This window comes from Lates calcarifer, linkage group LG6, assembly GCF_001640805.2.
Source record: "Lates calcarifer isolate ASB-BC8 linkage group LG6, TLL_Latcal_v3, whole genome shotgun sequence".
NCBI lineage: Eukaryota > Metazoa > Chordata > Actinopteri > Centropomidae > Lates > Lates calcarifer.
In genome coordinates, this window is record NC_066838.1 from 18,161,090 (window position 1) to 18,188,427 (window position 27,338).

The 27,338-nt window shown below is 40.2% G+C and overlaps 2 protein-coding genes and 1 long non-coding RNA gene across 4 annotated transcripts; all 3 read right to left on the bottom strand.

The window, feature by feature from the left end:
• Window positions 1-1,120: 1,120 nt before the first annotated feature.
• On the bottom strand, window positions 1,121-5,201 carry LOC127142611 (uncharacterized). The gene is made up of 4 exons (XR_007813513.1): window positions 4,951-5,201; window positions 3,864-4,311; window positions 2,964-3,411; window positions 1,121-1,576 (listed from the first exon to the last, which is right to left on the bottom strand). It is a non-coding gene; the product is annotated as an uncharacterized LOC127142611 (long non-coding RNA).
• Window positions 5,202-8,083: 2,882 nt separating this feature from the next.
• Window positions 8,084-17,008, bottom strand: wu:fl23c11 (uncharacterized). 2 transcript variants are annotated; one of them, XM_018701134.2, is made up of 16 exons: window positions 16,536-17,008; window positions 15,702-15,729; window positions 15,469-15,603; window positions 15,122-15,202; window positions 14,886-14,998; window positions 12,096-12,201; window positions 11,962-12,003; window positions 11,600-11,736; window positions 11,440-11,502; window positions 11,292-11,349; window positions 11,006-11,199; window positions 10,516-10,563; window positions 10,363-10,414; window positions 10,044-10,139; window positions 9,924-9,962; window positions 8,084-9,503 (listed from the first exon to the last, which is right to left on the bottom strand). In XM_018701134.2, exons 1-16 carry the CDS (start codon window positions 16,659-16,661, stop codon window positions 8,692-8,694), a joined length of 2,130 nt encoding a protein of 709 aa, XP_018556650.1. In that variant the 5' UTR covers window positions 16,662-17,008; the 3' UTR covers window positions 8,084-8,691. The 2 variants fall into 2 exon arrangements, with proteins under 2 accessions (XP_018556650.1, XP_018556649.1); XM_018701133.2 differs by having other exon boundaries at window positions 10,967-11,199.
• Window positions 17,009-17,103: 95 nt separating this feature from the next.
• LOC108900202 (uncharacterized) lies at window positions 17,104-26,890 on the bottom strand. The gene is given in 18 exon segments (XM_018701128.2): window positions 17,104-19,685; window positions 19,687-20,228; window positions 20,460-20,567; window positions 20,717-20,768; window positions 20,872-20,940; window positions 21,047-21,198; window positions 21,290-21,335; window positions 21,427-21,474; window positions 21,567-21,748; window positions 24,029-24,095; window positions 24,198-24,266; window positions 24,361-24,500; window positions 25,254-25,356; window positions 25,442-25,525; window positions 25,646-25,734; window positions 25,855-25,956; window positions 26,052-26,070; window positions 26,308-26,890. Coding segments are annotated over 18 exon segments (2,403 nt in total). The 5' UTR covers window positions 26,395-26,890; the 3' UTR covers window positions 17,104-19,241.
• Between the last annotated feature and the right edge of the window lie 448 nt (window positions 26,891-27,338).

Consider the following 27,338-nt stretch of genomic DNA (forward strand, 5'->3'; position numbering starts at 1 on the left):
TTTTGTTTTGACGCATTTTTGACCCCTTACTATACTATGACTTTTGTTTGGAGGTTTTTGACCCCTTACTATACTATGACTTTTTTGACCATTTTTCATGCCTTACTATACTATGACTTTTTTGGCCATTTTTAATCCCTTACTATACTATGACTTTTTTTTGGTGGTTTTTGACCCCTTACTATACTATGACTTTTTTTGGTGGTTTTTGACCCCTTATTATATGTAAATGTCCCTGTTGTGGGACTAATAAAGGATTATCTTATCTTATACTGTGACATTTTTTGATGGTTTTTGACCCCTTATTATACTATGACTTTTTTGGTGGTTTTTGATCCATACATTTTTTAATGGTTTCTGATACTTTACTATCCTATGACATTTTTGATGCGTTATTTTGGATTACTATTACCTCTGCATTGCATTTATATTACAGATTACGTTTACTGTTACCTCTAATATCAGATTACTTTCCCCATTACATATTACTTCTCAAATTACTTACTACCTCTAAATTTACATAATAACTTTCACTGTTGCAAATTACATCTATTAACAAGAGTATTTTGACTATTAGATTTTACTTCTGATAATGCTAATTACTTCTACATTACTTCTATTAGTACAGATCGCCTATACATTATTTTTATATGGTAGATTACTTCTATTATTACACATTTCTGATATATTGAATACTGAACATAAACAATGTCAGTGCTCTGTGTTTGACAGTTGATGTAAAGCTGTGAATCACCTTGTTTATGAAATCATGGACAATGTTTCTGCGATCGTGGACAATGTCTCTGCAATCGTGGACAACGTCTCTGCGATCTTAAACGATGATGTTGACGAAGTAGTGACACCTGGAGGGAATTAAAGACAAACATACAAAGCAAAATGATCAGTACACTACTACCTATTCCTCATCCACAGTTTAACCATGAAAACAATATTCAATATTACGGCTGAACCACAACATTTAACAAAACATGTTTATGCCTTACTTACTTTACTTCTTATAATGCAAATTACTTTTACTTTTTTATTAATACAGATTACTTATATATTATTTTTATATTGCAGATTATTTTTATTATTTATATTATACACTTTTCTGATATACTGAATATTGAACATATTGGACAGTTGATGTAAAGCTGTTTGTGAATTACCTGGAGGCCTCAGTCCTGGTACAAAGACTCTGTGATCGCGGACAATGTCTCTGAGATTATGGACAAAGTCTCTGCGATCATGGACAATGACTTAGTGATCGTGGACGATGTCTCTGAGATCATAGACGGTGCCTCTGTGATCATCGACAATGTCTCCATGATCGCGGGCAGTGCCGTCAAATCGGTGACCCCCGTCTCCGCCGATTCTATCGCAAGGTCTCTACGAAGCATGGGACAATGTCTCTGATCACGGACAACGTCTCTCTCATCTTTGACAAGGTCTCTGCAATCATGGACAATGTCTCTGATCGTGGACGATGTCTCCCTCATCCTCAACAATGTCTCTCCGATCATGGACGAAGTCTCTGCGATCGTGGACGATGTTGCGGACAAAGTGGTGTCACCTGGAGGAAATCAAAGAGAAATATACAAGGGAAAATGATCAATACACTACTACCTATTCCTTATCAACAGTTTAACCATAAAAACACAGATCAATATTCAACATTACAGCTGAACCAGAACGTTTGATGGCTTTACATGCCTTACTATGCCATGACATTTTAGTATAGTAAGAAACATATCATGGCCTTTTTTAATTATATGTTTAACGACATACTATTGTATTTTAATGACATACTATTGTCTATACTATGCTTTGACCTTTTTTGACATTTTTATGCCTTACAAACTATATCTAGTAATAGATTACATTGACTATTACATCTTACTTCTGATATTGCTCATTACTTTTACATTTCTTCTATTTAATATGTATTACTTATACATTATTTTTATATTGCAGATTACTTCTATCATTACACTTTTCTGATATACTGAAAGCTCAACAGAAACAATTTAATGTCAATGATCTGTCTTGGACAGTTGATGTAAAGCTGTTTGTGAATTACCTGGAGGCCTCAGTCCTGGTCTGAAAGAACTTCTTCAGTGTACAAAGACTCTCTGCGATCGCGGACAATGTCTCTGAGATTATGGACAAAGTCTCTGTGATCATGGACAATGACTTTGTGATTGTGGACGATGTCTCTGAGATCATAGACGGTGCCTCTGTAATCATCAACAATGTCTCCATGATCGCGGGCAGTGCCGTCAAATCGGTGACCCCCGTCTCCGCCGATTCTATCGCAAGGTCTCTACGAAGCATGGGACAATGTCTCTGATCACGGACAACGTCTCTCTCATCTTTGACAAGGTCTCTGCAATCATGGACAATGTCTCTGATCGTGGACGATGTCTCCCTCATCCTCAACAATGTCTCTCCGATCATGGACGAAGTCTCTGCGATCGTGGACAATGTTGTGGACAAAGTGGTGACGCCTGGAGGAAATCAGAGAGAAACATACAAGGAAAATTAGCAATACACTACTACCTATTCCTCATCAACAGTTTAACCACAAAACACATAAATATTCAACATTACAGCTGAATCAGAACATCTAACAAAACCTTTTTGATCATTTGAACATTTTTTCTAATATTAGATTACTTTCACCATTTCATACTACTTTTCTCATTACATATCACTTCTAAATACAAATTACTTATACTGTTGCAAACTACATCTAGTATCAGATTGTCTATTGCTTTTTCCTTCTGATATTGCTAAATGCTTTTACATTACTTCTGTTAATACAGATTACTTTTACATAATTTTTATACTGCAGATTACTTCTATCATTACATTTTTCTGATATACTGAATACTGAACAGAAACACTTTAATGTCAATGCCCTGTCTTGGACACTTGATGTAAAGCTGTTTGTGAATTACCTGGAGGCCTCTGTCCTGGTCTCAAAGAACTTCTTCATTGTACGAAGACTCTCTGTGATCATGGACTACGTCTCTGTGATCGCGGACAATGTCTCTGAGATTATGGACAAAGTCTCTGTGATCATGGACAATGTTTTTGTGATTGTGGACGATGTCTCTGAGATCATAGACGGTGCCTCTGTGATCATCAACAATGTCTCCATGATCGCGGGCAATGCCGTCAAATCGGTGACCCCCGTCTCCGCCGATTCTATCGCAAGGTCTCTACGAAGCATGGGACAATGTCTCTGATCACGGACAACGTCTCTCTCATCTTTGACAAGGTCTCTGCGATCATGGACAATGTCTCTGATCATGGACGATGTCTCCCTCATCCTCAACAATGTCTCTCCGATCATGGACGAAGTCTCTGCGATCGTGGACGATGTTGTGGACAAAGTGGTGATGCCTGGAGGAAATCAAAGAGAAACATACAAAGGAAAATGATCAATACACTACTACCTATTCCTCATCAACAGTTTAACCACAAAACACATAAATATTCAACATTACAGCTGAATCAGAACATCTAACAAAACCTTTTTGATCATTTGAACATTTTTTCTAATATTAGATTACTGTCACCATTTCATACTACTTTTCTCATTACATATCACTTCTAAATACAAATTACTTATACTGTTGCAAACTACATCTAGTATCAGATTGTCTATTGCTTTTTCCTTCTGATATTGCTAAATGCTTTTACATTACTTCTGTTAATAGATTACTTTTACATAATTTTTATACTGCAGATTACTTCTATCATTACATTTTTCTGATATACTGAATACTGAACAGAAACACTTTAATGTCAATGCCCTGTCTTGGACACTTGATGTAAAGCTGTTTGTGAATTACCTGGAGGCCTCTGTCCTGGTCTCAAAGAACTTCTTCATTGTACGAAGGCTCTCTGTGATCATGGACTACGTCTCTGTGATCGCGGACAATGTCTCTGAGATTATGGACAAAGTCTCTGTGATCATGGACAATGTTTTTGTGATTGTGGACGATGTCTCTGAGATCATAGACGGTGCCTCTGTGATCATCGACAATGTCTCCATGATCGCGGGCAATGCCGTCAAATCGGTGACCCCCGTCTCCGCCGATTCTATCGCAAGGTCTCTACGAAGCATGGGACAATGTCTCTGATCACGGACAACGTCTCTCTCATCTTTGACAAGGTCTCTGCGATCATGGACAATGTCTCTGATCATGGACGATGTCTCCCTCATCCTCAACAATGTCTCTCCGATCATGGACGAAGTCTCTGCGATCGTGGACGATGTTGTGGACAAAGTGGTGACGCCTGGAGGAAATCAAAGAGAAACATACAAAGGAAAATGATCAATACACTACTACCTATTCCTCATCAACAGTTTAACCATGAAAATACAGATAAATATTCAACATTACAGCTGAACCAGAATATTTTCCAAACATTAGAGGGCTGTTTCAAAAAATGAACAGTTGACTGTCATCACCTCCACATTTGTGAAAAAGTAAAATGATTACTGATTTTGTCCCTATCAACTAATCACTGAGGCAATCATGTATGTTACTGTTAACTGCACAACAATAATAAACATTAACAGTTCAGTAAAATTTTGAATGCAGCTTGTGTTGTTTAATATTCTTCAGTAAAAGGTCTGAGTATTTCTTCCACCACAGATGATCACATACAGAATATTTATTAACACATTTCATAATGTCTTTGTTTTGCGTTGTTTTCCTTTAATAAATAAGGTCTTAACAGCAGCTTATGTGAAAGAATTTAAATAAATAAGTATAGAACTGGTTGTTACACACTGTAAAGATATTATTAAAATCACCCTCTGACCAACAGTTAAAATTAACACACTTATGAACAACTAAACTGAATACTAAACATAAACAATTACACAGTGCTCTGTGTTGGACTGTTTAAGTAAAGTTGTTTGTGAATTACCTGGAGGCCTCTGTCCAGGTCTCAAAGAACTTCTTTGTTGTATGAAGACTCTCTGTGATCAGGAATAACGTCTCTGATCGTGGACAATATCTTTAATCATGGACAATGTCTCCTTCATCATCGTCAATGTTTTTCCAATCATGGACCATGTCTCTGCGATCATGGACGGCATCTCAGCAATTGTGGATGATGTCGTGGATGAAGTGGTGACACCTGGAGGAAATCAAAGAGAAACATACAAAGGAAAATGATCAATACACTACTACCTATTCCTCATCAACAGTTTAACCATAAATGTTAAAGAAATATTTAACATTGCCGCTGAACCAGAACATTTAACAAAACATTTTTATGCCTAACTGTAGTTTGGCATTTTTTACATTTTTATACATTACTAGATTATGACATTTTTGACCACATGCAATACTGTAACATTTTTATGATGTGACATTTTTCCTTCTATTTTGGATTACTACTACTTCTGCATTGCTTTTATATTACAGCTTACTTTTACTGTTACCTTTTATATTAGATTACTTTTACCATTACATCACTTTTCTTTTTAGGGCTCGAGCACGAAAGAGTGTGAAGGCCCTATTGGAATTGCACTGATTCTTATTATTATCATCATCCAAAATGAATCGCCTCTTTGAGGGCCTACAATTGCTCAAAAACTCACAAAACTTTGCACATGCATCAGATCTGGTGAAGATGTATGTATTTAAGGGGTGTCGTGCATGTGCGGTGCAAAATGGCTCTATAGCGCCTCCTGTAAACACCCAAAAGTGCCCCCCCCCAGTTTGTCGTAGGTGGACAAAATTCAGACCACATATATAACATGGGACACTGAACTCCTCCTAGTGATTTAATGATATTGACTTCAAACTCAGTCAGTATACTGTTAACGCCTTTGTGATTAAAAGTTGGGTTTTCAAAGGGCATGGCCGTGACAGCAAATTTGTCATGGCTGACATTGACATCCAGGTGTAAAGCAGCCAGGTACAGACGCGATATAACATGAAATTACCGTAAATAGACACAAAACGATGACAACGACATGCTAGACTGCTATAAACTGAGTTAAAATGACCAGGATGGAACACAAAATTACAAAGTGACTGTAAACAATTACAATAGGGATTTAAACAGACTATCAAGAGCTCCTCGGGTTTTCACCTGTCCACGTTGGGGGTCCACAACAGTGTTACACCCGTCACAAGGTAATAGTAAAAGGAACAAAAGCCAAAGGATAAGGAGTAATGCAATTTATAACAACCGTTCATGATACAATTCATTTCCCCCCACCGCATCTTAGTTGGGGTTTACTGGGTGAGGTGAATAAAAACGGAGGAAGCAACAGATGACTATGAAATAAAACAAACAAACAAAAATAAAATAAAGAAAACTAGTCCGCCCCAAGGCCATTTCCCATTTCTTTTTGCCAGTTACCGACTTGGCGGCCAGGGCGGACTAGACATAAAAATACCACTGACCAAACAAAAAAAATCCACGACAAGAATAGCTAATGGACTGCAGTTGCTCTGCAAGCAAACAAATATTACACATCTAAAACACTTATTAATCAAACATTAAAATACACAATAATAAAATATTAAAACTAAACTTAAAATACTTGGGACGTCGATCTATTTATTTTGCTAGCGACGACCGATCACTTTCCAGCCCGCAGGGGAAACAGGTCTGACACTGTAAAAAACTATTATTATCAAACTCTCATTCAACTTTAACAACATAAAAGACAACACGCTGAGGCCTACCCCTTGTCCCTGCACGCCAGCATGGAATGAGGTGTGCACCTGCCTCATTCCCCCGACTTGATCCACAGTCACTACCTGTGTTCCCCCTACAGGTAGCCCTATATTTAGTACACTACCTACTTAATGCACTTCCGCTTTTCTTGCTTGGTGCTGCCTACCGCGACAAGGACGCCTCAGTCACGGAAACACAAACACACTCTTACCCACGCGATAAAAACGACTGAAAGTGGAAATAAGGCCAAAAGAAAAAGAGAAGGCTAATGCTAAAGTTCGCCGCCAACGCTAGCCGCTAGCTAGTTCGTTTCTTAGCCTTACCTTCCCGCCGTAGGTGTGTTCAGCGTCCAGTCTCACTCGTGTTCGATAAAAAAAAGCAGCTTCAAAGCTTGTTTTAGCATCCAGGCTTCTTCGGTAATTAAGGTTTTCTCACAATACTGACAAACCGAGCCAACGCTTCAAACGTTGGATTTAGCCTGTTTCCCGATTTCGTTTCTCCGCCTCTCTGCGCTCCTCCCAGAAAATCATGACCAATGACAACGCACGCAAGCCAACAACGGCAGGAAAAAAACGCCAGTTGGTCAGATGATTCTGTTCCCCCTAGCAACCACCTCTGATTGCGCTTACAATACATCCACGGGGAGTGCAAGATATTAGGTCTGGATTAGTGATGGGTCAAACAATACAGAGGCGTACAAGTACACAAGCACTTCCACTTTCACCAGCACTTACATTTCCTAAATAACTTTAACAAAACTTTCACACGTTTTTCACTTATACTTCCTTGCTAAAATGATTTTTGTAAATTCTGCATAGTCATATTATTTTGGTTATATTCAAGTTAATTGGAATATATACACTTCTCTTTCATTCAGTTAGCACTTTATTATTAGCTGGTTATGTAAACACGACCATTCATTACTCATTTGGTGTCCACATGTCAGAATGAATGAACCTAGTTCAGTCCCTCTCCACTCTTTATCCAGGTTGCCTGCAATTATTTTTTTTAAATTTCCAGCAGATGTCGCTATTAAGCGGTTCACCAACACAGTAAGTGTAAGTCACTGAGATAATTTGGCAAAACGAGGACAAGCTGAAAACCCCCAAAGCAGGCTGCAGCACGGGTTCCCTCATAAGAATGCTCCCTCAGCAACTCATTCATCTTTGCTGTAATTTAATTATTTTGTTTTTTTACCTACTGCTGCTGCAAAGTATGTGGATTTTACAGATAATTTTATTTGAAACATTTCTCTGCATGTTAAAAAATGTAAATGTTACCACGGAAACACAAATTCAATGCCATCATATGTTTGCGCTGAGTAAAAACTGACACGTTTTGTAGTCAGAAGAGCATACCAAGATCCAAGACACATTCTTTATTCAATCCAACTTTAAACAGTAAGGACAAAATAAATTATAAAACAGACTCACTCCGCCTGGACAAAGCAAATTAATATACTTGTGTATAAACATAGAGAGAGAAAATAGCTTATTTTTGTTTTTAAAATTCTTCATATCTCTCAGTGCTTTTATATTCAACACATGGGCATGCAGAATACAAGTAAGTAAACACACACACTGGCTCAAGACTGACAAACAGCTGTGGAGTCAGGGCCAACACAATGGATAATTTGTTTCAATGAGATTCTCTCTTTTCATTGTAGTGTAAGTTTGCTAGCCATCTAAGCCATGCTGTTTTTGAAAATCTCCTTCCTCGAATTTAGTTTTTGAAGTAGTGTGAGGTTTTAATGTTGTGCACTTTCATTTTTCTGAAGCCCAACCCACCTTTTCTTTGTAAAACAAGCTACTGTTTCTGCTCAAAAACAGATGAAACACTTTGCTCCCTTTTATGACAGCTACTAGACCCCTGATGTTTAGCCCGGCAAATGCAAAAACTGATTTTTATGATTTATATTTTTGAGTGTTTCCTGGGGTATCACTTCTTCTTTCAAGTCATCTTCTCCTGCTGTCAGACCCATTCCATTTCATTGACCTTGGGGTTTGTGTCAGGGCTGGAGGGAGGCGTAATAAGACACGGCTGCAAGGGCACCGTTTCCCCAGAGTCTTCTACTCCTGCCCCAACACAACTCTGGGACACCCCTGCGAGGCGAAATACAGTCGTCCCTGCTGTGAACCCTGACAGTCCTCTCGCCAGAACTCGGGATGCCACCCTGAGCCCCCCCGCCCTCTTCCGTCTGGCTGACGCAGTGGCCATTTGCCGAGCCCCAGCCAGCTCAGTCAGGAAACCCAGGCTCTGGGATGGAAGGCTGTAGACATGAAGGCCACGGAAAAGTTCTGGCAGTGGCCGAAAACCACCTGGAGGCTCAGGTGGGAGTGATTCAAACTGTACCAGCATGAACCGCTCACCAGCGCGGCCCTGTAAATAGTCTGCTAGAATGCAGCTCAATGAAGCACTAAAAACATCTACACAGGGAGAAGAAGCAGGGTAGCTTCTTCCTGCCTCCTCTTCCTCCATGTCTCTGTTCCTCTCCCTGGGAGTGTTTTTCTCCCAGCTCCGAGCTCCCCATTCTTCAGCCCTTATCCAAGTGGCCTGGGTTAGGACTAGAACCACTTTGCCCCCTTGCCTTTTCAGCCGGTCCAGTCTTGAGTGGAGCCACGGCACGGGGCCCAGTACACTGAGCTCAGCCTGGCTCCACAGGTCCAGGGACACACTGAAGCCCAGGGCCTGGAGGGACGAGCCCAGGTGACACATCAGTCCTGGCAAAGCCTGGTCCTTGCCTGGTGGGTACAGCAGCACCACATGACCACCACCCACTGCACCTGGAATAGAGGAAGATTAAAACCTTTATAAAAAATTTAAATGAATAATGAACATGTTATATTTTCTTTGTTTAATCCTCCCAAAAACCTGAGTGTAAAAGCAACAATTTGCGTGTTTTTTTTATTTTTTAATTTACTGTTCTTTTAAGAATATTCAAAATATGAGATAGGATAAGGGAAGTTGTTTTTTATAATTGTGGAGAAGAATGAGCCACAATCGCAGCTAACAGTGGCAGTAGTAGGCAGAAACAGTATTTCACACAAGTGATACTTTAACACACAAGAACATTAACAGTCATACATCTCTACAAATGTATGATTGAAATTCAAAAGACTAAATATAAACAATAAAAAGGTGATATAGAAAATAGTGGTTGCCCAGTCTGAAATGTGATGTGTGGATGTCAGGCTTGCACATACCTTTAACATCATCTTCTTTTAGCCATCTCCACACGTAGCCTAAAAGGAAAACAGAGCACACATTGAGGTCTTTTGCTAAGACGCTATTAATATTTAATGGACTCCAAAGAGATAACTGACCTTTCAGGACCCCTTGTATAAAATAGGCTCCTAGTATGGTCAAACACATGAGCAGTAATCCAATGAGGAGTGGCAGGCTCCACCTCCATCGAGATGCTGGAAAAATAAATAGATTATGAAGCACAAGAGTCTTTATAAAGCATGTTAAAGACATTTCAAGGATAGAGTTTTAAACATTGACAAGTATATGGCACAATGCATCGATTTTTAATTACTTATTTGCCACATAAGAATGAAAAAAATGTAGCTTGATTTGGTTGGCAAGAGTTAAACATTAAACTCACTTAATCTAGATCTGGACAATAATTAATAGTCTTACTTGTAAATGGACAGTGGGGCTCTAAATATGACTCCATCCCATGTATCTTTATCTAAGAATGAGTAAAGGAGTTAATGTTAGTACAGTATGTACTGTAGGAAGCAGTGATGAAAAATATTTACAACTACATTTTTAATATAAGACAAGTATCACCTGAACACAAAGCAGAGGATGCAATGACACATTGAACTCTCCTGTTTTCTGAAAAGTGAATGAAGAATTAAATGAATACATAAGAAATGACGGAGAGGAAAGAGAAGATTCATCATTAATCATGCTGAGTACACATTAAAATTGATATTATGTGATAATTTCAGCTGAATTTTGTTGTTGTTGAAATTGGGAATTTTGCAAACCTGAGGGAGTTTGACCACCTAAGGCCAAACAAATAAAATAATGGCTTCAGCATTTTACCCAGAATTTAATCCCTGGCAGTGTTGAGAAGGCTTTGAAACAGTGTTTCTAAAATCCTGACAACAACCCTGGATGTTTCTTGATGCACAGAAAACAGGTGCATATAACCTGAGAGGAGGTGCTGGCGAAGAGGCTCATCTCAGGAAAAGAGAGTACCCTGCACATCCTAAGTTTATCATGACGTTTTTACCCAGTGTCCTTTGTGTGTTGAAATCCAGCCTGTGCGTACATGGTTGAGCAGACTCTGTCTGGAGCCTGTCACCTCTTCACACTGTCCCCCTGCTAGATCTTTCTTGCAGAGCCACACCTCTGCCTCCAGTCTGCAGGGGGCACTCACATTCCAGCTCAGCCCTGTGCCACCCTCCCTCATCTGAAACTTTGTCAAGGACAAGGACACATTGTGCTGCATTCTTTCTAGTGCATCTGGGAAAAAAAGAAAAAACACTGCTATGTTGTTTTTCTCTAAAATCATTTACCATGCAAATTTATTTTGGTCTGATGTGAACTCCCTTTACCTTGTTTGTTTTTGAAAGGGCAGAATTCTCTGCGAAATTCCTTTCCCTTCCACCACACCTGGAACAACGAGTTTTTATTCGTTTTATTATTTTCAAAAACTGTCCATAGCTGTTATTTATTGTCTATTACAATTAACATGTCATCTACCTGGAAGCACAGGCACGGTGCAACAAAGTTTGACGAGATGACCATTTCAGTCTTGTTTTGGGGCTGCAAAGGTTAAGAAAGGTTACAAGGATGTATAACAGACTCTATCAATATTGATCAGACTGATATGAATACATCGTCTGGATAATTTAGCACTGACCCATGCAAGCATCTCTCCAGACATTTCATTAAAAATCATGAGATCTTCTTGTCTGGCATCTGTTGAGCAGCTGGTGTTTTCCAGTTGGAGCAGGACCACGTTTCTCTTGTAATCAGTCTGAGCTCTGAGTCTGGGAGCTGAGACGGGGACACATCAGTCATCACATAATTGAGCTGTACAAGTGTCACTCTACAAGCACGCACAATTGTTTTTGTTGGCACTGCCTTGCACACACTCATCCGTGTGTAGACAATACATGTTATACTAGATAAACGGTGGGTGGAAGCAGAGAACACCAAACTGTTCTCTAACATGTCACTATAATACATGTGAAAACAAAGGATCTTAACAGTGTCTCTTACCATCACACTCCATTACACATTTCTCTTGGTTCATGGAGCAAACTGAAAGAAAGGGAGGAGTAGATATTCAGTGACATTTCTCTGCAGCCACTCTTTCAGTGTAATTTTGCTTATACTGCAGCACTTAACCTCACCTTCTTCTAAAGATGGGATTGTGATATTTTTGACAATGTGTGCTGCCTTTGAATCTGCCTGGACCACAACAGGACTGCCAAACATCACTTTCTCTGTCAGCAGCAGCTGCATTTGATGGAAACATGTACATTTGTCAACTTAAACTCAGTAATGATGAACATGGTAAAAGACAAATATGTTTTGGAAACTTGTCTTTGAGCAATTCATTAGGTAAACTAGTTATGACTAGGCTGAGACTGGGGCACTGTGGGCTGGCATGGGACTTGGCAAAGATGGGCAAACATGAAGATGGGGTGAATTGGCAACATGCAACAAACTGTGAAACACCTGCTCAGGAAATGTAAATATTCCCTGGGAGAGAGAAAAAAGCTGCATGCTGCAGTATCACACCTTGGCATAAGGACTGTCACAATGAAGTGCTTGCTGAATCCCAAAGAATTAACAATCAGTAGTAAAAGCAATCCTTGAATTAATTGCTGCAAATTTAAGGAAATAGAGTTACTCCCAACTGCTATCTGATTACAACCTCTGAAAGGCAAGAACGTGCCATGAGGCATCTAGTCTAACAGAAACTCAAGAGGGAGAAGAGATGCCGTTGTGCAGAAAGCGATTCTCCACATGGCAAACAGCCTCTCAAAATACATGTGGTTTACGTTGTTTATGATTGCTCAAATTGTTCAAACCGAGAAATAATGAGAAGCTTTTAGCGAGTACCAGATTGTGTTGTTAATGAGGAGAAAAATGCAAGGAAATGGCTGAAAAATGCCATACAAATGGCTTCCACAGCCTTGGCAACACAACCTTACTGCTACTTAAGCGTTTAATCATGGTTTGTCTTTAGGCTGCAACACAGCTTTAAACAACACTGCGTCTGCAGACTTGGCCCCAGCAGTTAACCTCAGTTATGTTGGATGCACAGCACCTAAGAGAGGAGAGGATGAAGTCCAGAGACAATCCACAAAGACAGCAGATGGTGCAGAGGCCTTTCTGGATCTCCATGAGTCAACTGTGAATCCAGAACCAAAGGACATCACTTAGATGTTACATAATTGATAAGATAAATGAACTGTATTAGTAAGTCTATCCATTAGTCAATTTGTTGGATTATAGTTGGATAAACCAGAAGACCTGACAATAAACCTGACAATAAATAAAATAAATGTACATGCATTGCATTAGGCTTAAACAGTAATTTCTCAGCAGTGGTGGAGGAAGTATTCAGTGCACTAAAAGTACTAATACGGCCATTTAAAAATATACATCTAAAATACTGTCCCACTCCAAAGCTTCTTAATTCAACTGATTGTTTCTGTGTTTACAGTTATGGATGCAAATAAGAGGCACAAGCCAGAAGAGAGTATGAGAGATTGATGGGTTTGGAGCATGAGGGCTTCACCTATATATATGTACAAGCCTACAGTCTTCATCAGAAATGTTGCAAAAGCTTCCTGTCAGCTGATTTATGGGGTAACACGTAGGACAACCATGTCCACATTAAAAGGCTGAGAGGAAGCCTCAGCAACACCTCTGTGAAGACTGAAGGCTTGTGGTGAAACATGTCAGGTGGTTATCAGCAAGAAATAAGAACAGTGAATTAAGTAAAAAAGTTACTAATTAATATAGGTAATAATTACAGTATTAACTATAACCACAGTGGAGAGCCTTTCTGGGAATGAAACCCATGTCATCTGCAACCTCTGACCTATGAAGCAAGTGTTTTATTGGCCTTAGCTGTCTAGTTAGATTGTTCGCAGCTATTTCCTCAAGCCTGTGAGTGTTTACATTTGGTGTTGGACTTCAAATTCACTGGGCTTAGCAAGAATCAAACCTACAATCTCTGAACCACAAACAGGCATCTTATCAACCAGAGTTATTTACTCTGATGGTTATCAGCTGTTTCTTTGAGCCTTGGAGTGTTTGCCATTGATGCTGGACTTCAAAATTCATTGAGCCTAGTGAGAATCAAACCTGCAACCTCTGAATTATGAAGCAGGCGTCTTATCAGCCTGAGCCATTTAGTCCGATGGTTACATTTCATTTGTCAAAAGCTTCACCAAATAGTGATGTTTCTCTCCAAACTTCACACATGCCTTAATTTCAATAAACCTCCAATAAATCACCAAAGATCAAATATTAGAGAAAAAATACAACAGCTGAAAACAGATTTGTGAATCAGAACTTAGTTTTTTCTTCTTTCCTGTCTAATAAATCATTTCATGACCCTTCACATTTATCTGGTGACCCTGTATACAACACTGTACACAATTGCTCCACCTCCAGCAGCTACAACAGTAACCAAACCAGTACTTTTGCTTGAATACTTTTTGCTGCTAATACTTTTATGGAAGTTGGATTTTTCATTCAGGACTTTTAGTTGTAATGGAGTATTTATAGATTTCTGTGAAGTGAATACGTCTTCCACCACTGCTGAGAACTTACTGTAGAAGCCTAATTCAATGCTTACATGTATTATTTGTTGTCAGAATAACGTCTGCCTTATCCAACCATAATCTAAGAGACTGACTAGTGGCTGCGCCTATTAATACATTTCACTTACCTCGCAGATCGTCTAACACCTCAATGATGTCCTCTGGCTCTGGGCTCTCGGCTCACTCATGAAGATCCAGCGAGGCTTCTGTGCCATCTGTGTGTTTCTGTTGATTGTCTTTGGACTTCATCATCTCCTCTTGTTGACATGATGCATATAACATATTTGCTTATTTCCACAACTGGAGACTAATAAACAACTACAGGAGGTATGTCCGTCACACCAGCCCGATATTAACTACCTTATATGTGGGCTGTTGAGAAGCTTGGAATAAACCGGAATGGTTTAGTTTAAACTGGAGAGTCCTCCAAATTTCAGTGGAGCCTGGGAAGCTAAGACCCACTTTGACCAAAGCTGTAACACAGAGAGCAACAAGATGAGTGGACTGTGTAATTAAAATGATTTTTTTAAATATATGAAAAATGAGAAAGACTGTGACTTTGTGTGTAGTTTTGGATTGAGCTTATGGTCTCATACCACTTTGTTCAACGAACACAGTCTGACCACTTCCGTCCGCCTCTCCACTGCCCTCAGAAACCTCCTCTGTCTCGTCCACTTCTGTAATGCAGTCACAGTCAGTACATGCCACAGCAGAGAATATAATGTTTCAAGATGACAGCAGAAAACTAGTTGATTAGCCAAACAACAAGAATGCAGGAAATGGCTACTCAAGAAATGATTCACAGTAACAGCAGCACCAACAAAAACATTGATTGTAATGACTAAAACGCGTGATATATTTAGGAAAAATGATGGTAGGAAAAATTCAAGGTGCGTTACCTTGGCTGACAATATCAAAGACATAAGATTTATGACAAAGCTACCTCGGACTGTGATGATGATTTGCAGGCAAGGCTCACAGTCTTTTGTGGCGGAACAGCACAGCATCACCTTAAGCTGCATATGCGTAACATCCACTGCATCATTAGGATCAGGCAGCGCAGCAGAGAATGGAAAGTCTATGGAAAGAAAAGTGTTTCTGCTTTAGACAGATGGCTGGCTTATTCTACTGTGAGGTTATCATTACCATGATATGAGATGGTGATTGTGCTGTTACCTGAACTCATGTTGCAATCAGTTAAACCCTACAGAAGGAAAAGATAGCGATGAGAAGCAGGCATACCTAACAAGTACACTCACCCATCAGAAAACACGCCTCTTGAATACCACAGATGTCAACAGTGGTGAGGAAGGTATTGAGATCTTACTCAGAAGTAAAAGTAGTTATATTACATCTCAAAGTCCTGTTATTAAAAGTGCTCATTTTGCAGGGTAAGAGTTAATATTCAAAAATCAGACATTAGTGTATTTTGTGTATCAGCTTCAGCTCGTACACATGGAGGGACTATACACCCAGTGAGGGAAAACACTACAGTTAAAATAACACAATTCAACACCTCTATGAAACAGTTTTTGCTTAATGCAACTTATTAACTGACAGCAGACTGTCTGTGAATGTGAAACAGCATTCCTTGGAAATGGAGCAGGGGAGTAAAGTGTCATGCCAGGCCACAATAGTAAATAAGTAATGTGCATTAAACTCTGATCTCCTCCTCTCCCTGTGTTGGCCTAATCTATGCCCAAACCTGAAGCATGAACAGTACATTTTTCATTTAGGAACTGGCTAGATTTTTCACAGACAACTATAAATAATAATTAAAAAGGTGGTGACACATTTAACCCAAAGATTATATTATAATAATAATTATTATTTTATTATAAAAAGTACATCAACTAAATTAAAAACAACCTACAAATTCTTATTTGGCTACATTAAAGGGTACATGTCATGAGATATTACACCCGTAAAAGTAGAGATCACTTTTTTACAGCTTAGTTCCTTTAGGGGCTATTCATCCTTAAGAAACCTGAGTGTTATAATGATTATTACCTCGCCACAGGTGAGTTCAGGTGCGTCTTGGTCGCTCATGTCCAACGCTCGTGCCGACACAAACAGCCAGAAGCGCAGAAGAAACAGGGAGAAAACATGTGGCCCCCGAATTAGCGCGGGAGCCATGTCTTGGAGAGCGGCTGTGCGCCTGACGCAGGTTTCTCTCCGGCGCACGTCTTTTGTCCCGCGGCTAAACTCCCCTCATCCGAAACGCAAAAACTGAACGCCGTAACCCTTGAATCCAAACAGCAGCGCAGCATGACAGCGCTACTTCCTTCGAGAAAACTCGTGACCGTGGCTTGACCCACACTCACCGACTGTTGTTGTCGACGCTCTTGGGATTTTGAGCTACGCGTCCTCGCCAATGATTGACAGCTGGGCGTGTCGCGGTTGCTACCTGTTCAGGTGAGATGGGAGAACGTTGTCACACGCACAACAAGTTTCTGCTTGGATGGTGAATGATTCAGTGGAATTCGGATCATTGAAAAAATATGTTTCCATTTGTGACATTAAACAAGTTAAGTACGCAGACTGTTGTAAGACAAGAAAAAAGCAAACTGCTGCTCACTGATAAGATCAAATATTTTTTGGGTAATCTCACAGAAAATGATGGTAACACTGATAAGGGCGGGGCCTCATGTCAATCCACGGTCAAATTAATGCGTCGACTTATTTTAGGGGCATTGTTGTTTTTTTGTTTGTTTAACACATTCAGCTGAAACTCTCACAGTAGTAACCTGATAAGAGGGAATGTGTTCATTAGGTTGCTCACATGGCTGTCACTCTACATTATATTAGCTGTTGCAGACAATTGAACCTGTGCCCGTTTAGGTACAGGGTTGTCCCATTAACTCTTTGCATCCACTTGTTACACATATAGCGGCTGTTGTTTGAATACCCTCAGTCGAAGTGTATAAGTTTAATCATTAACTTCTTTCCCAGGTCAATTAAATCTACTGTTGTAGATTAGAGTTTGTATTCATGCTTATCAGGAACACCTGTGTTAACTGTGGTCTTTTATTATCAGAACAAAACAAATTCATGGTGGTTCTTAAATTTATTTGGCAAGCATGTGCATAAGGAACCTTCAATTCTATGGCTCAGCTCTTTATTTTATAGTATGAGACTATTCACATGTGACTAAACTGACCTAGTTTCAATTTTCAGATACACTTAAACCTCAATTGACTGTATTAGCTGCATAAAATCTTTTTTCTTCTATTTTATGACAGTATTCTTGTATTAATCTACCCCCCAAGAAGTTCTTCTGAAATGAAACTAGCCTTGACCCGCTGAATGTCACATTTTGGGAGAAATGAGTCGTCCCCAGTGTTTAATTTACTTTAAATGATCATTTACTTCCTGATGAATCCTGTCAAGCAGGTCTTTCTTTCAGCTACAGAGCGCTGGAGTCTTGTCAAAGTTGTGGGCTTTCGCTGTAACTCATTTGAAGGAACAGGCTTGAAGAAAAACAAACAATGCTCAGAAAAGAGATTCTGAATGCTGAAAAAATAAATCAGTAATTACACATGGATCTTTTTTTCATTAAATCAAAAGCATGTTTTTTATTATTTGGCATACAAAAATTTTAATGCCAGCAGTGTTAGGCTAATATCTCAAGATTGTTCACTGAAGCAGAAAAAAAAAAAATCTGGAGAGGGTTCAGTGACACTGAACAAATATTACTTCAGTCAAATTTGTGTGTAGATCCTGACAAGATCTGCGCCTGCCGTTTAAAGTTGCTTTGCATAAAGTTCACAGTTGACCTTAATTGAATTCCTGCAATAAAGTAAGATCTGGGAAAGTACCCCCAGTCACAGTTTTCTTGCTCTAATGCTCTGAGATTTTGAGGTAACCTCTGCGGTGGGGCACATTTGCCGTTAATGATATTTGAATAATACTGGCTTTCCCCTTTTCCTCTGGCACACATCAAAGTCTTCCAGGTAAGAGATATTGCTCAGTAATATTCAATAATAATTACCGAATGAAGAGTTGCAGTATGCCCAAGGGGAAAAAAACACTGATTTATATTTTGTTCTTGACAAAAGGAGGTAGTATTTTATATTTTAATAGCAGACTGCAAACAGTCTCCTATAAAGACAAACACAGTCTCCTATAAAGCCCGCTAAAGGCAACAGTAGTAGACTTGTAACGGTTGAAAGTAAAAATGCAAAAAGCTTGAGCACATGACTTATATATCACCCTTCTACTTTTCATCTGTTGCTTTCTAACACTGGAAATCCTGCTGATAGCTTTGGGTCAACTTCTCTGTTTAGAGAAGCCTATGCAAATTAGCAAGTCTCTGTAAACAGCAGTCACGCACTTTGTCACCTGCCACTGTCACAGACACTTCCAAACATTAAATGCACTCATGAAGAAAGCGGGGTGTAATTTGCAACCAGATTTTCATAGTGGTTAGCATATTTACAGAGATAACGACAGGTGTTCGTTATGGCTTCAGTCACGAAGGTGACATGAAAGAGCCTCTGTCAGAGGCCAAATGCGGGAGACAGGACTGAGTATTTACCTCTTAATATGCAAAACAAGTGGAGGAATTTTTTGGTGTGTTGTTGTCAAGTAATGAATAGTTGTTACTGAGTGATGGGTTCAAAGTAGCTCCCAATGACACACCAGCTCCCAGTGTCTCATGTACATATCATGTTTCCAGCTGAACAAAAGTCTGCCCCTGTAACCTGAAACTTGAGCTTAAAGTCTCTCTGCTCTCCATGGTGACCCGTTCAGAGGCTCTTGCGCTTGTACAGTTTCTGGCCTTGCTGCTTTGGCAGCTGGTGGCAGCCTGCTCTGTGTCCTGTCTGATATGATTTTCTGCGATGACGTGACCCTCGGCCCTTGCATTTTCTTTCCTTGAGTCTGAGGCAGCTGTGTTTGCAGTCTGCAGGCTAGCTGTCGTGCCAGCCATACCGACTGCACTTTGGACAGGATCCTGGGCCAGCAGTGCCACCTACATTTACCAGTCTTTGTCCTTCTTTTCATCCCTCCCAGCTCCTGTATTAAACCCCTGAAGTCCTGCGGTAAGCAGTACCGAGGGACACCTCTGAGGTCTTTCGGGATGTCCCTGCTGTGGCCAAGTCCTTGAAAATAGACAATGGCAACTCCTTGACCTTTGCACTGCTGCAGCTTCCCCTGTAAGGCAGGCCAGAGCTGCCGAAAACACTGGTGTTATCACTGAGGAGGGTTCTTCCTGGGGGTACCAGTCTTTATCACCACACAATTTAACATGTTCTTTTCTTCCTGCAGCCTTCTCTTTTTTGCATTTTCCCAGTATTCTTCCATTTAGTTTATAATCTTCTTCCACATCAACGCTTATTTTCTCATGTCTCACACCTGCTCTGCCGCCATCTTCCTTCTTTCCCTCGTTCTTCTCCATGTTTTCCCTCTTCTCCTTCCATTTCTCATATGCCATCTTGGCTTCAGGACTCCAAACAATTAGTACTTTCCCTTGTGCCTTACTCACAGTTTCCCACTGCCCGTACAGCCAGGGAAGTGGACCCAGATCTGCCACACTGGCCCCGGCCTCAGTCTGCTTTTGTGAGCTCTGGGCCCAGAGAGCCATGTGCACCGTGGCACTTAGCTCCCCCTGCAGAATTGAGGCTAATGCACACACAGCGGAGACGTGGGCTGATTGCTCTGTTGAGCACACCAGCAACACCGGCCTCTGGATACACAACCAGCCTGGAGATACGGGAAAAGAACGAGGATAGAAAAATAATTTGACAATTTGCTTGCTGAATTTAAATTCCTCAGGCTAACACCAGTCTAACAAATCAACTGAGGCAGTACAAGAGTTAATTATTTCAAATCTGAAGATGGAGACATGCAAACACTCAAAGACACAAACAGTGACTGTTCAAATGAAACAAACCACAGCCTTGACCTTGTGTTTAATGAGACACCTGAACTAACCTGCAGCTCCGCTTTTAGTGAGACGGTGGATGAAAGTTCCCAGTGACACGATAATAACCACAAGTATAAAAGCTGCCGTTGCATATATGCCACAGCGGTTGTGCGTGTCTGTGGAAAAACAGAAAAGGCAGTCAGTCTGTTGACTTTGTAGGAGTTGTGAGTGAATGCATGCACTGATGTGTGAAGTGCTACACAGACGTGTGCGTGTTAGAGTATCTGGGCTCGCGTTTGTTTGTATGTATCCTGAGCACACTTACAGTCAGTGCACAGAATTCTTCTTCCATGAAGAGCAGGATCTGACTGCCACACCTGCAGAAAAACAGATTGAAAGAGTGAGAAGAGAGGAAAAGTAACAAACCATGTCCAGAAACACCTTTCTCAGTCTTGCACAAAGTTGCAGTATGTACTTTACCTGCACACAAGGCTTCTCAGGAAGAAAATGAGGAGGCACATTTACACTTATCTCACCAGCTTTCCCCTCCTGTAAAACATATACAGTCATGCATTCACTCACATTAACATTACATTTTATTTTTTCCCCTCTCTAATTAGTTCTTGCTCTCCCACAAACACATATGTATGCTTACCATTCTTAGTGTGTGGACCTGTCCTATGGGTGAACATCCTGTCTCATTAAGGACACAAAGTTGAGCTGAGTACATTGCCGGAACAGAAGAGGTGAGATACACAAGCACACTCTGCTTGCCTGGTCCAACATTCACCTCCAATGAAGACATATCTGTAAAAGGTCAAGGAGATAGGGAGTCAAGAGAGAGAAACAGACCGATACATTTTATCACAGCTATAAGCAAAACCCCTGTTTGACTCACCAGCTTGGAAGGGGCAGGAGATATTATGTCTGCCTTGTAGAGAAAACTGAAAAAATGAAAGACAAATAAGTGAATCTGCAACTAAAAGGTAAGCAGCTTGACACATTTCAGTGCAAAAATATCTAGCTGATTCTCACCTGCACACACATCTGAGGGTGTCTGTCCACCATAGATGTGTTATATATCTGTCAGGGAAGACACAATGGCTGTTTATTAAAAGCTTTATTCATTTTCATTGGGAATCTATCACCAGTACCAACAATCCTGCCCAACTTACCAAGTCTGCTCCATCCTCCTCCTCTTCCAGTGTGGAGTTCAGCACAGGTGTGCAGAGGTGTTCATGTTGCTTCCAGCAGAGGGAGGCAGAGATCTTCAGGTCGCTGGCCGGACACACTGACCTCCATGACAAATTCGACACAAACGGTGTGACTTTGTAGGTGCTCAAAGCATCTCTGACATCTGTGGAAGCAGTTTGGATGCAAATGTTTACAGCACTATGATGACAACATGCCTGACTATTCAGGGATACAGTTGTGGATAAACCCACTAGATTTTAATTTGCCTAACATAAATGATAGTATACTAAACGACAGCAGAAACAGTAATAAATTGATACATTAAATTATATAAACATAGGATTTTACGGAGTTGGTTCCATCAACCTACGTGTATATATATATATATATATATATATATATATATATATATATATAAAAACCCTTTTCTCAACCCTTTTTGGTGTCAAATCATGCAAATAGTTTTGGTTTTAAGGTGAATGGAATTAAAGATCCAGTTTGACAATCTGGGAAATTCGCTTTACTTTATAGCTGAGAATTAGATATGAAGATTGATGCTGCTCCCATACGTATCTGCCCATTAGTAAGAAGCTGCAGCCAGATGACCGTTAGCTTGGCATGGCATAAAGATTGGAGAGTGTTAGCCTGGCTATGTCTTAAAAATCCATCTCTAAAGCTCACTAAGTAACACTGAACTATGTATAAAAACCAAAAAGTGTAAGAATGATGCTAAACTAAGCTAACTGGCTACTGTCTATAGCCTTACACTTACTGGACAGATGTGGGAGTGGTATTGAACTACTCATCTAACTCTAACATATTGAACTATTCCTTTACATAAGTGCTGCTTAAAGTGTTACAAAGTCACATTTGAACGAGAACAACAGCCTTGTGGTTGTATGCCTCTGGCATCCAGTCAAGCTGAAGGAAATATGGTCAGTCTCCCTTCTATTCCTGAATTATAGTGTTGAACATTATGACGACCTTTGACCTTCTGGATGAAAAATGTCATTACTTCATCATCTAGACATCTATGCCACATATCTATTAGACATTTAAGTGAAATGTTATCATAAATTAGCCTATGAGCTCTATGAGATCACAGTGACCTTGACCTTTGACCTTTAACCACCAAATTGTAATCAGTTCAGTCCAAGCAAATACTTGTGCCAAATTTGAAAAATTCCCCTCAATGCATTCCTGAGCTACTGTGCTTGTGAGAATGGGATGGATGGACAGACAGATAGAGGGAAAACCTGACAACATAAAGCCTCTGATTGCTGCTGTCAGCAGGGTGCAGTGACCAAACCTCAATATCAGCTTGTCTTCCCAGAAACAATGTCCTGTTTCTTTGGTAGCAGTCCCTGTGACAGGAAAGGGAAACAGTTCCAGGGAAAACAATACACAATGTGGTCCACAGAATATCTGCAAAGCAGGACTTTGCTTCTGCAAAGACAAGTTACCACTGAGGTTTTTCAAATGTCATTTTTCAACTGCATATGCACCACAAAGTTCCCCTCACTTGTACTACATCTCTAAACCTCAGCTCATGTTAAAACCAAAACTCTCTGCATCACCGGGGTAGGTGGGTGAAACAACCTTTTGCAGGAATAAGGAGTGATTTTAAAATAATTTTCTCAGAACACAATGGTGTGGTCTGACTGAAACATTTGTGCGCCAAACAAAATGTCACACAACAGGAGTGAGTCTTTACTCACTTCTTTTTTAACCAATCCCAGTTGTATCTCATGTAATGGCTTTGCTTGGCTGCATTCTCGCCCTTGGGTATTTTGAAAGAGTCTATAATTTGTGTTGTAGTTTACTGTACTGATGAACAGTAAGCCATGTGACTAACACTGTAGCTGTGTGACATTAGAAAAAAAGATTTTTTTTTGCACTTGTTTTCCCTCTAAAGCTGGAGGAACAGCTACTGTAAATAGGTCACAAAATGCTTGTAATTCAAGGCTTAGTTCACTGTGAGAAAAGCTACTTCTGCTCATTTCCTGTGTTTCCTGTCTTGCCTTGAATGTGGAACACTCTTGCTAAAAAGGCTGGGACTTTAGGTTTGTGGAGGTGAGTATCAAATGAGGGAATATCTTTTGGAACAATCTCTCCTGAGACATGTAGAATCAATGCCAAGCTGCACTGAAGCTGTTCTGGTGGCTGGTGGTGCCCCAGCACCATGGGGTGTTTTCTTTGTTTAACTTGTCACCTGTCTGTAGAGGGCTTTTGTTTTCTGGTCATATGAAAAGACTCATCACATCACATCACCCAACAGATTGAGGGGAACACCCCTGTTTTGTATATCTGAATCATAACACATCTCAGTTGTCAATTACACAATAATAGTAAAATGTCAGAAATTCCCTTTAAAATGAGATGTCCCTTTAAGGTGTGTTTGTTTTCAGTCTGACTCTGACATGAATCACACATTAACACTCACCCATGAGCCTTTCCTTTTCAAAGGGACATTTAATATGTCGCCGGGCATCTGTATAGGTGTAATATACCTGTCAATGCAGACAAGACATGTGCAGGAATGAACACAGACTGATTCAACAAAATAATACTGTTTCCTGCATCAGAAAGAAATCATAAGGAGCTCAAAGTACCTGTACACACACACAGGGCAGCAGGTGAGGGATGTTAAGAGAAGCTGATGGAGACTGAGATGGATCAATCTGAAAGGAACATACAAACATATCTCGCAAACGTTCTCTGTTGTGTACAAACAAAAGTGAGAACATGCAGATAAAATGTGCGACTGCTACTTACAGGGATTTGAGGGGAAGGAGACATGCAGCCTCCATGTTTCTGATAACACCATCTGGTATACACTTTATATTCCCCCCGCACAGTTACATTGATGGATTTAGATGACGAATTCACAGACAGGTCAAACTCTGGTATGGGATCTAAATCACACACAGGAAAAAAAAAAAGAACAGGTTCAAATCAAACAGATGTTTGAATGGAAGGAAAACCTGGATAAGTGAGTTGAGAAACATAAATGCAGATGTCAGGAATGTGAAAATCAGGCAAGATGGACATTTTGAGCCTTAGTGCTGTTTCTAGAAATGGATTCTGTAACTCCTTCTATTATTCCTATGTCATTTTCTTCCTTTTATTTGGGGGAAAATTCATGCTCTAGGTTTTGGAACCAAGAGCTAACTGTTGGCTACAACTTTTTTAAAGCCTATATTTGTTTACATTTTATCAATTTGGCACCATTAAAAAGATGCTTAATTAGCTATTAGCACTTCCTGTGTACAGTGAACCCATGGATGTAAAGACAACTGTCAATGATTTACTTTGATACTGAAGAAATGGTAAAAACATGATGAATCTCTCTGAAGCTCTGGAGTTACTGGAGTTATTGTGTGATCTCTAAGCAGATTTTCAGTGGACATCAGAGACAGAAATTCCACCACCACCAATTGCGTTTATCCTCCAGTAGAGTTCAGATACTTGTAGTGTATTGATACTATAGTGTTCAAAGAGCACTGAAGCAGCTCTGGTGGCCACACACCTTCCTAAGACATTTTATGTTGTTTTTTCCTTTGACATTTGTCACCCATCTGAGACAAACACAATACAGGCTGCTCAATGAAGACAGACTAAGGGAGAATGTATGGAAAAAAGCAAATGAGAAATCCAGAGTACCTTACCTTCCACTGTGTAATTGACTGTGCAGTTTGTTGATGTTGTGCTGTACTTCACAGAAACAATACTTCCGACTTTCGCATAGATGCAATCATCTTTAAGTTCCCACTGTTGAGAGATAAGAATCATATCATTGTTTTCATAAAACCATCTTCAGTATGTTATGTTGTTAGAACAGGAAAACTAATCTTACCAAGGGAAAACTGGTGTTGCTGTGTGACAACTGCTGTGCAACACCTCTTTTACACTTGATTTTTTCACCCGGGTTACTGTTATACTAAGCAAGAGAGAACAGTGAAAGAGAAATGATACCACTGTGTTCCACCCAGTTAACATCATGCATTTAGTTTATATGGACAGAGTTTTGGGGGGCAGATACAAAGAGAACAAGTCCAACCTTTACTTTGTCTCTCTTTCTCCTCATGCTAGGCATGATTGTCCTGTTATTTTCTGCGAGAATTTCAATCTTCGGGCCGTTACATAAGTCTGGAACAAATGAGAGTGACACACTTCTCAGCATTTAAATCAAACAGTGAATCATGAAATACACAGAGGAGGATCGTCTGTGCACGAGATAACAAAACAGACTTTGGTTTGACTCTTTACCATCAGCCTTCATCCACACACGGACAGTGACCTGTTCAGAGCACTTCCCGCTATGGTCCTGGACTGAGGTCACTTTCACAGGGCATTGTCCCTCAAAATAGTCTGTACACACAGAGGAGCATTAGTACAACTGACACATGTGGCTTCCACACTGAAATGATATTTCAAAGTAATGAGAAAACTTAAACACAACTTGCCATTTTGATTTCCCACCTGCTGTCAAGACAAGGGTGAAATAAGTTGAAATGAATGAAATGTTAAACACTCACGAAGCAGCATGTTTATCCATTTACCCAACGTGCATTTATTACTACATATAAGAGAAGAAGAAGCAAAATGCTGCTTCCGTGCAGTTAGAGTTTTGGATGTCATTAATGTAATCTAATTTAAATTTAAGATTAGAGTGATTCCATCCCTTATTAAACCATTGGATAGCCTAAAGTCCAAACTCACCTGACATGTTGTGGTACATTCCAGCAGCGGTGGAAACACCACGAGGGAAACAAATGCCAGAACGGTGCCAAGATCCATTTTAAACATCTATAACGATACTGTAAAATGCTCGTATGTTTAAAAGCTATGATGTTGCGTCCTCGCGTCAGTCCTTTTCCCGCTTGTCCGTGCAGCTGCTGTGGAAGGCGTAAACTTTAACGCCGAGCTTCTTCTCATTTGTCCCCGTGTGCTCTGCCACAACACCCCGGCGTTGGAGCGCACATGCACACACACACACACACACACACACCCTGAGGAAGCGATCAGTCGCTCCGCATGAGAGCTGTCTGTGCGGTTATCAGCTGCCCCGTGGGTCGCCTGGTTGTTTTTACGAGGTTCCGAGGACGTGCCAAATGACTAAAACGTGAGGGCGTATGTTATTTTTTTTTTCTCTCCGTGCTTGAATAATCATGAATAGTCACCTCAGCTCCGCCTCTCCTCTGAAGTCTCAGAGCAGCAGCAGCAGCAGCAGGAGAGAGGACAGGACAGACAACTGTGAATCAAAGTCCTGTGTGTACCTTCCTGAAGCCACTTTTGTGTTGACGCCCATTGTGGGAGAAAACAATATCCCAGAGGGACGTGTAGTCCTAGTGGGTATATACCGGTAAATATGTTTTTTTTCCTTGTCTTTGTAGGAGGACATCTCCTCACCCACAACTGTCTGTACCACACATTAATTTCCTGTAAACTTACCATAACCCTAACCTTTACTATAACCTCATCCTAACCCCCACCTTGACCTACAATTCCCCCCCTGCAGCTGCAATTTTTTTTTCTTCTTCCAAATGCACTGTGCATTTGAATAATCAAATGCACAGTGCATTTGGAAGGTGTCATGTTTTATAGTAGGTTTCATGTGCCTTTCTTGACACAGCAAGAAAGACCCCTTAAATGTCAAAGTCATTCATAAGAAAATCTTACTTGACCTAATGCAAAATACATGCTTGCATAATTATTTACCCCATCTCACCCTGTGGCAGCAGTGATGGCCT

Excerpts from the sequence above, each read along its gene's own strand:
- wu:fl23c11 (XM_018701133.2), bottom strand. The coding sequence starts at position 16,661 with ATGGCTCCCGCGCTAATTCGGGGGCCACATGTTTTCTCCCTGTTTCTT. Across the intron at positions 15,203-15,468 it reads AATCATCATCACAGTCCGAG|AAGTGGACGAGACAGAGGAG; the intron begins GTAGCTTTGTCA and ends ACTGCATTACAG. Across the intron at positions 10,415-10,515 it reads ATCCTCTGCTTTGTGTTCAG|ATAAAGATACATGGGATGGA; the intron begins GTGATACTTGTC and ends ACTCATTCTTAG.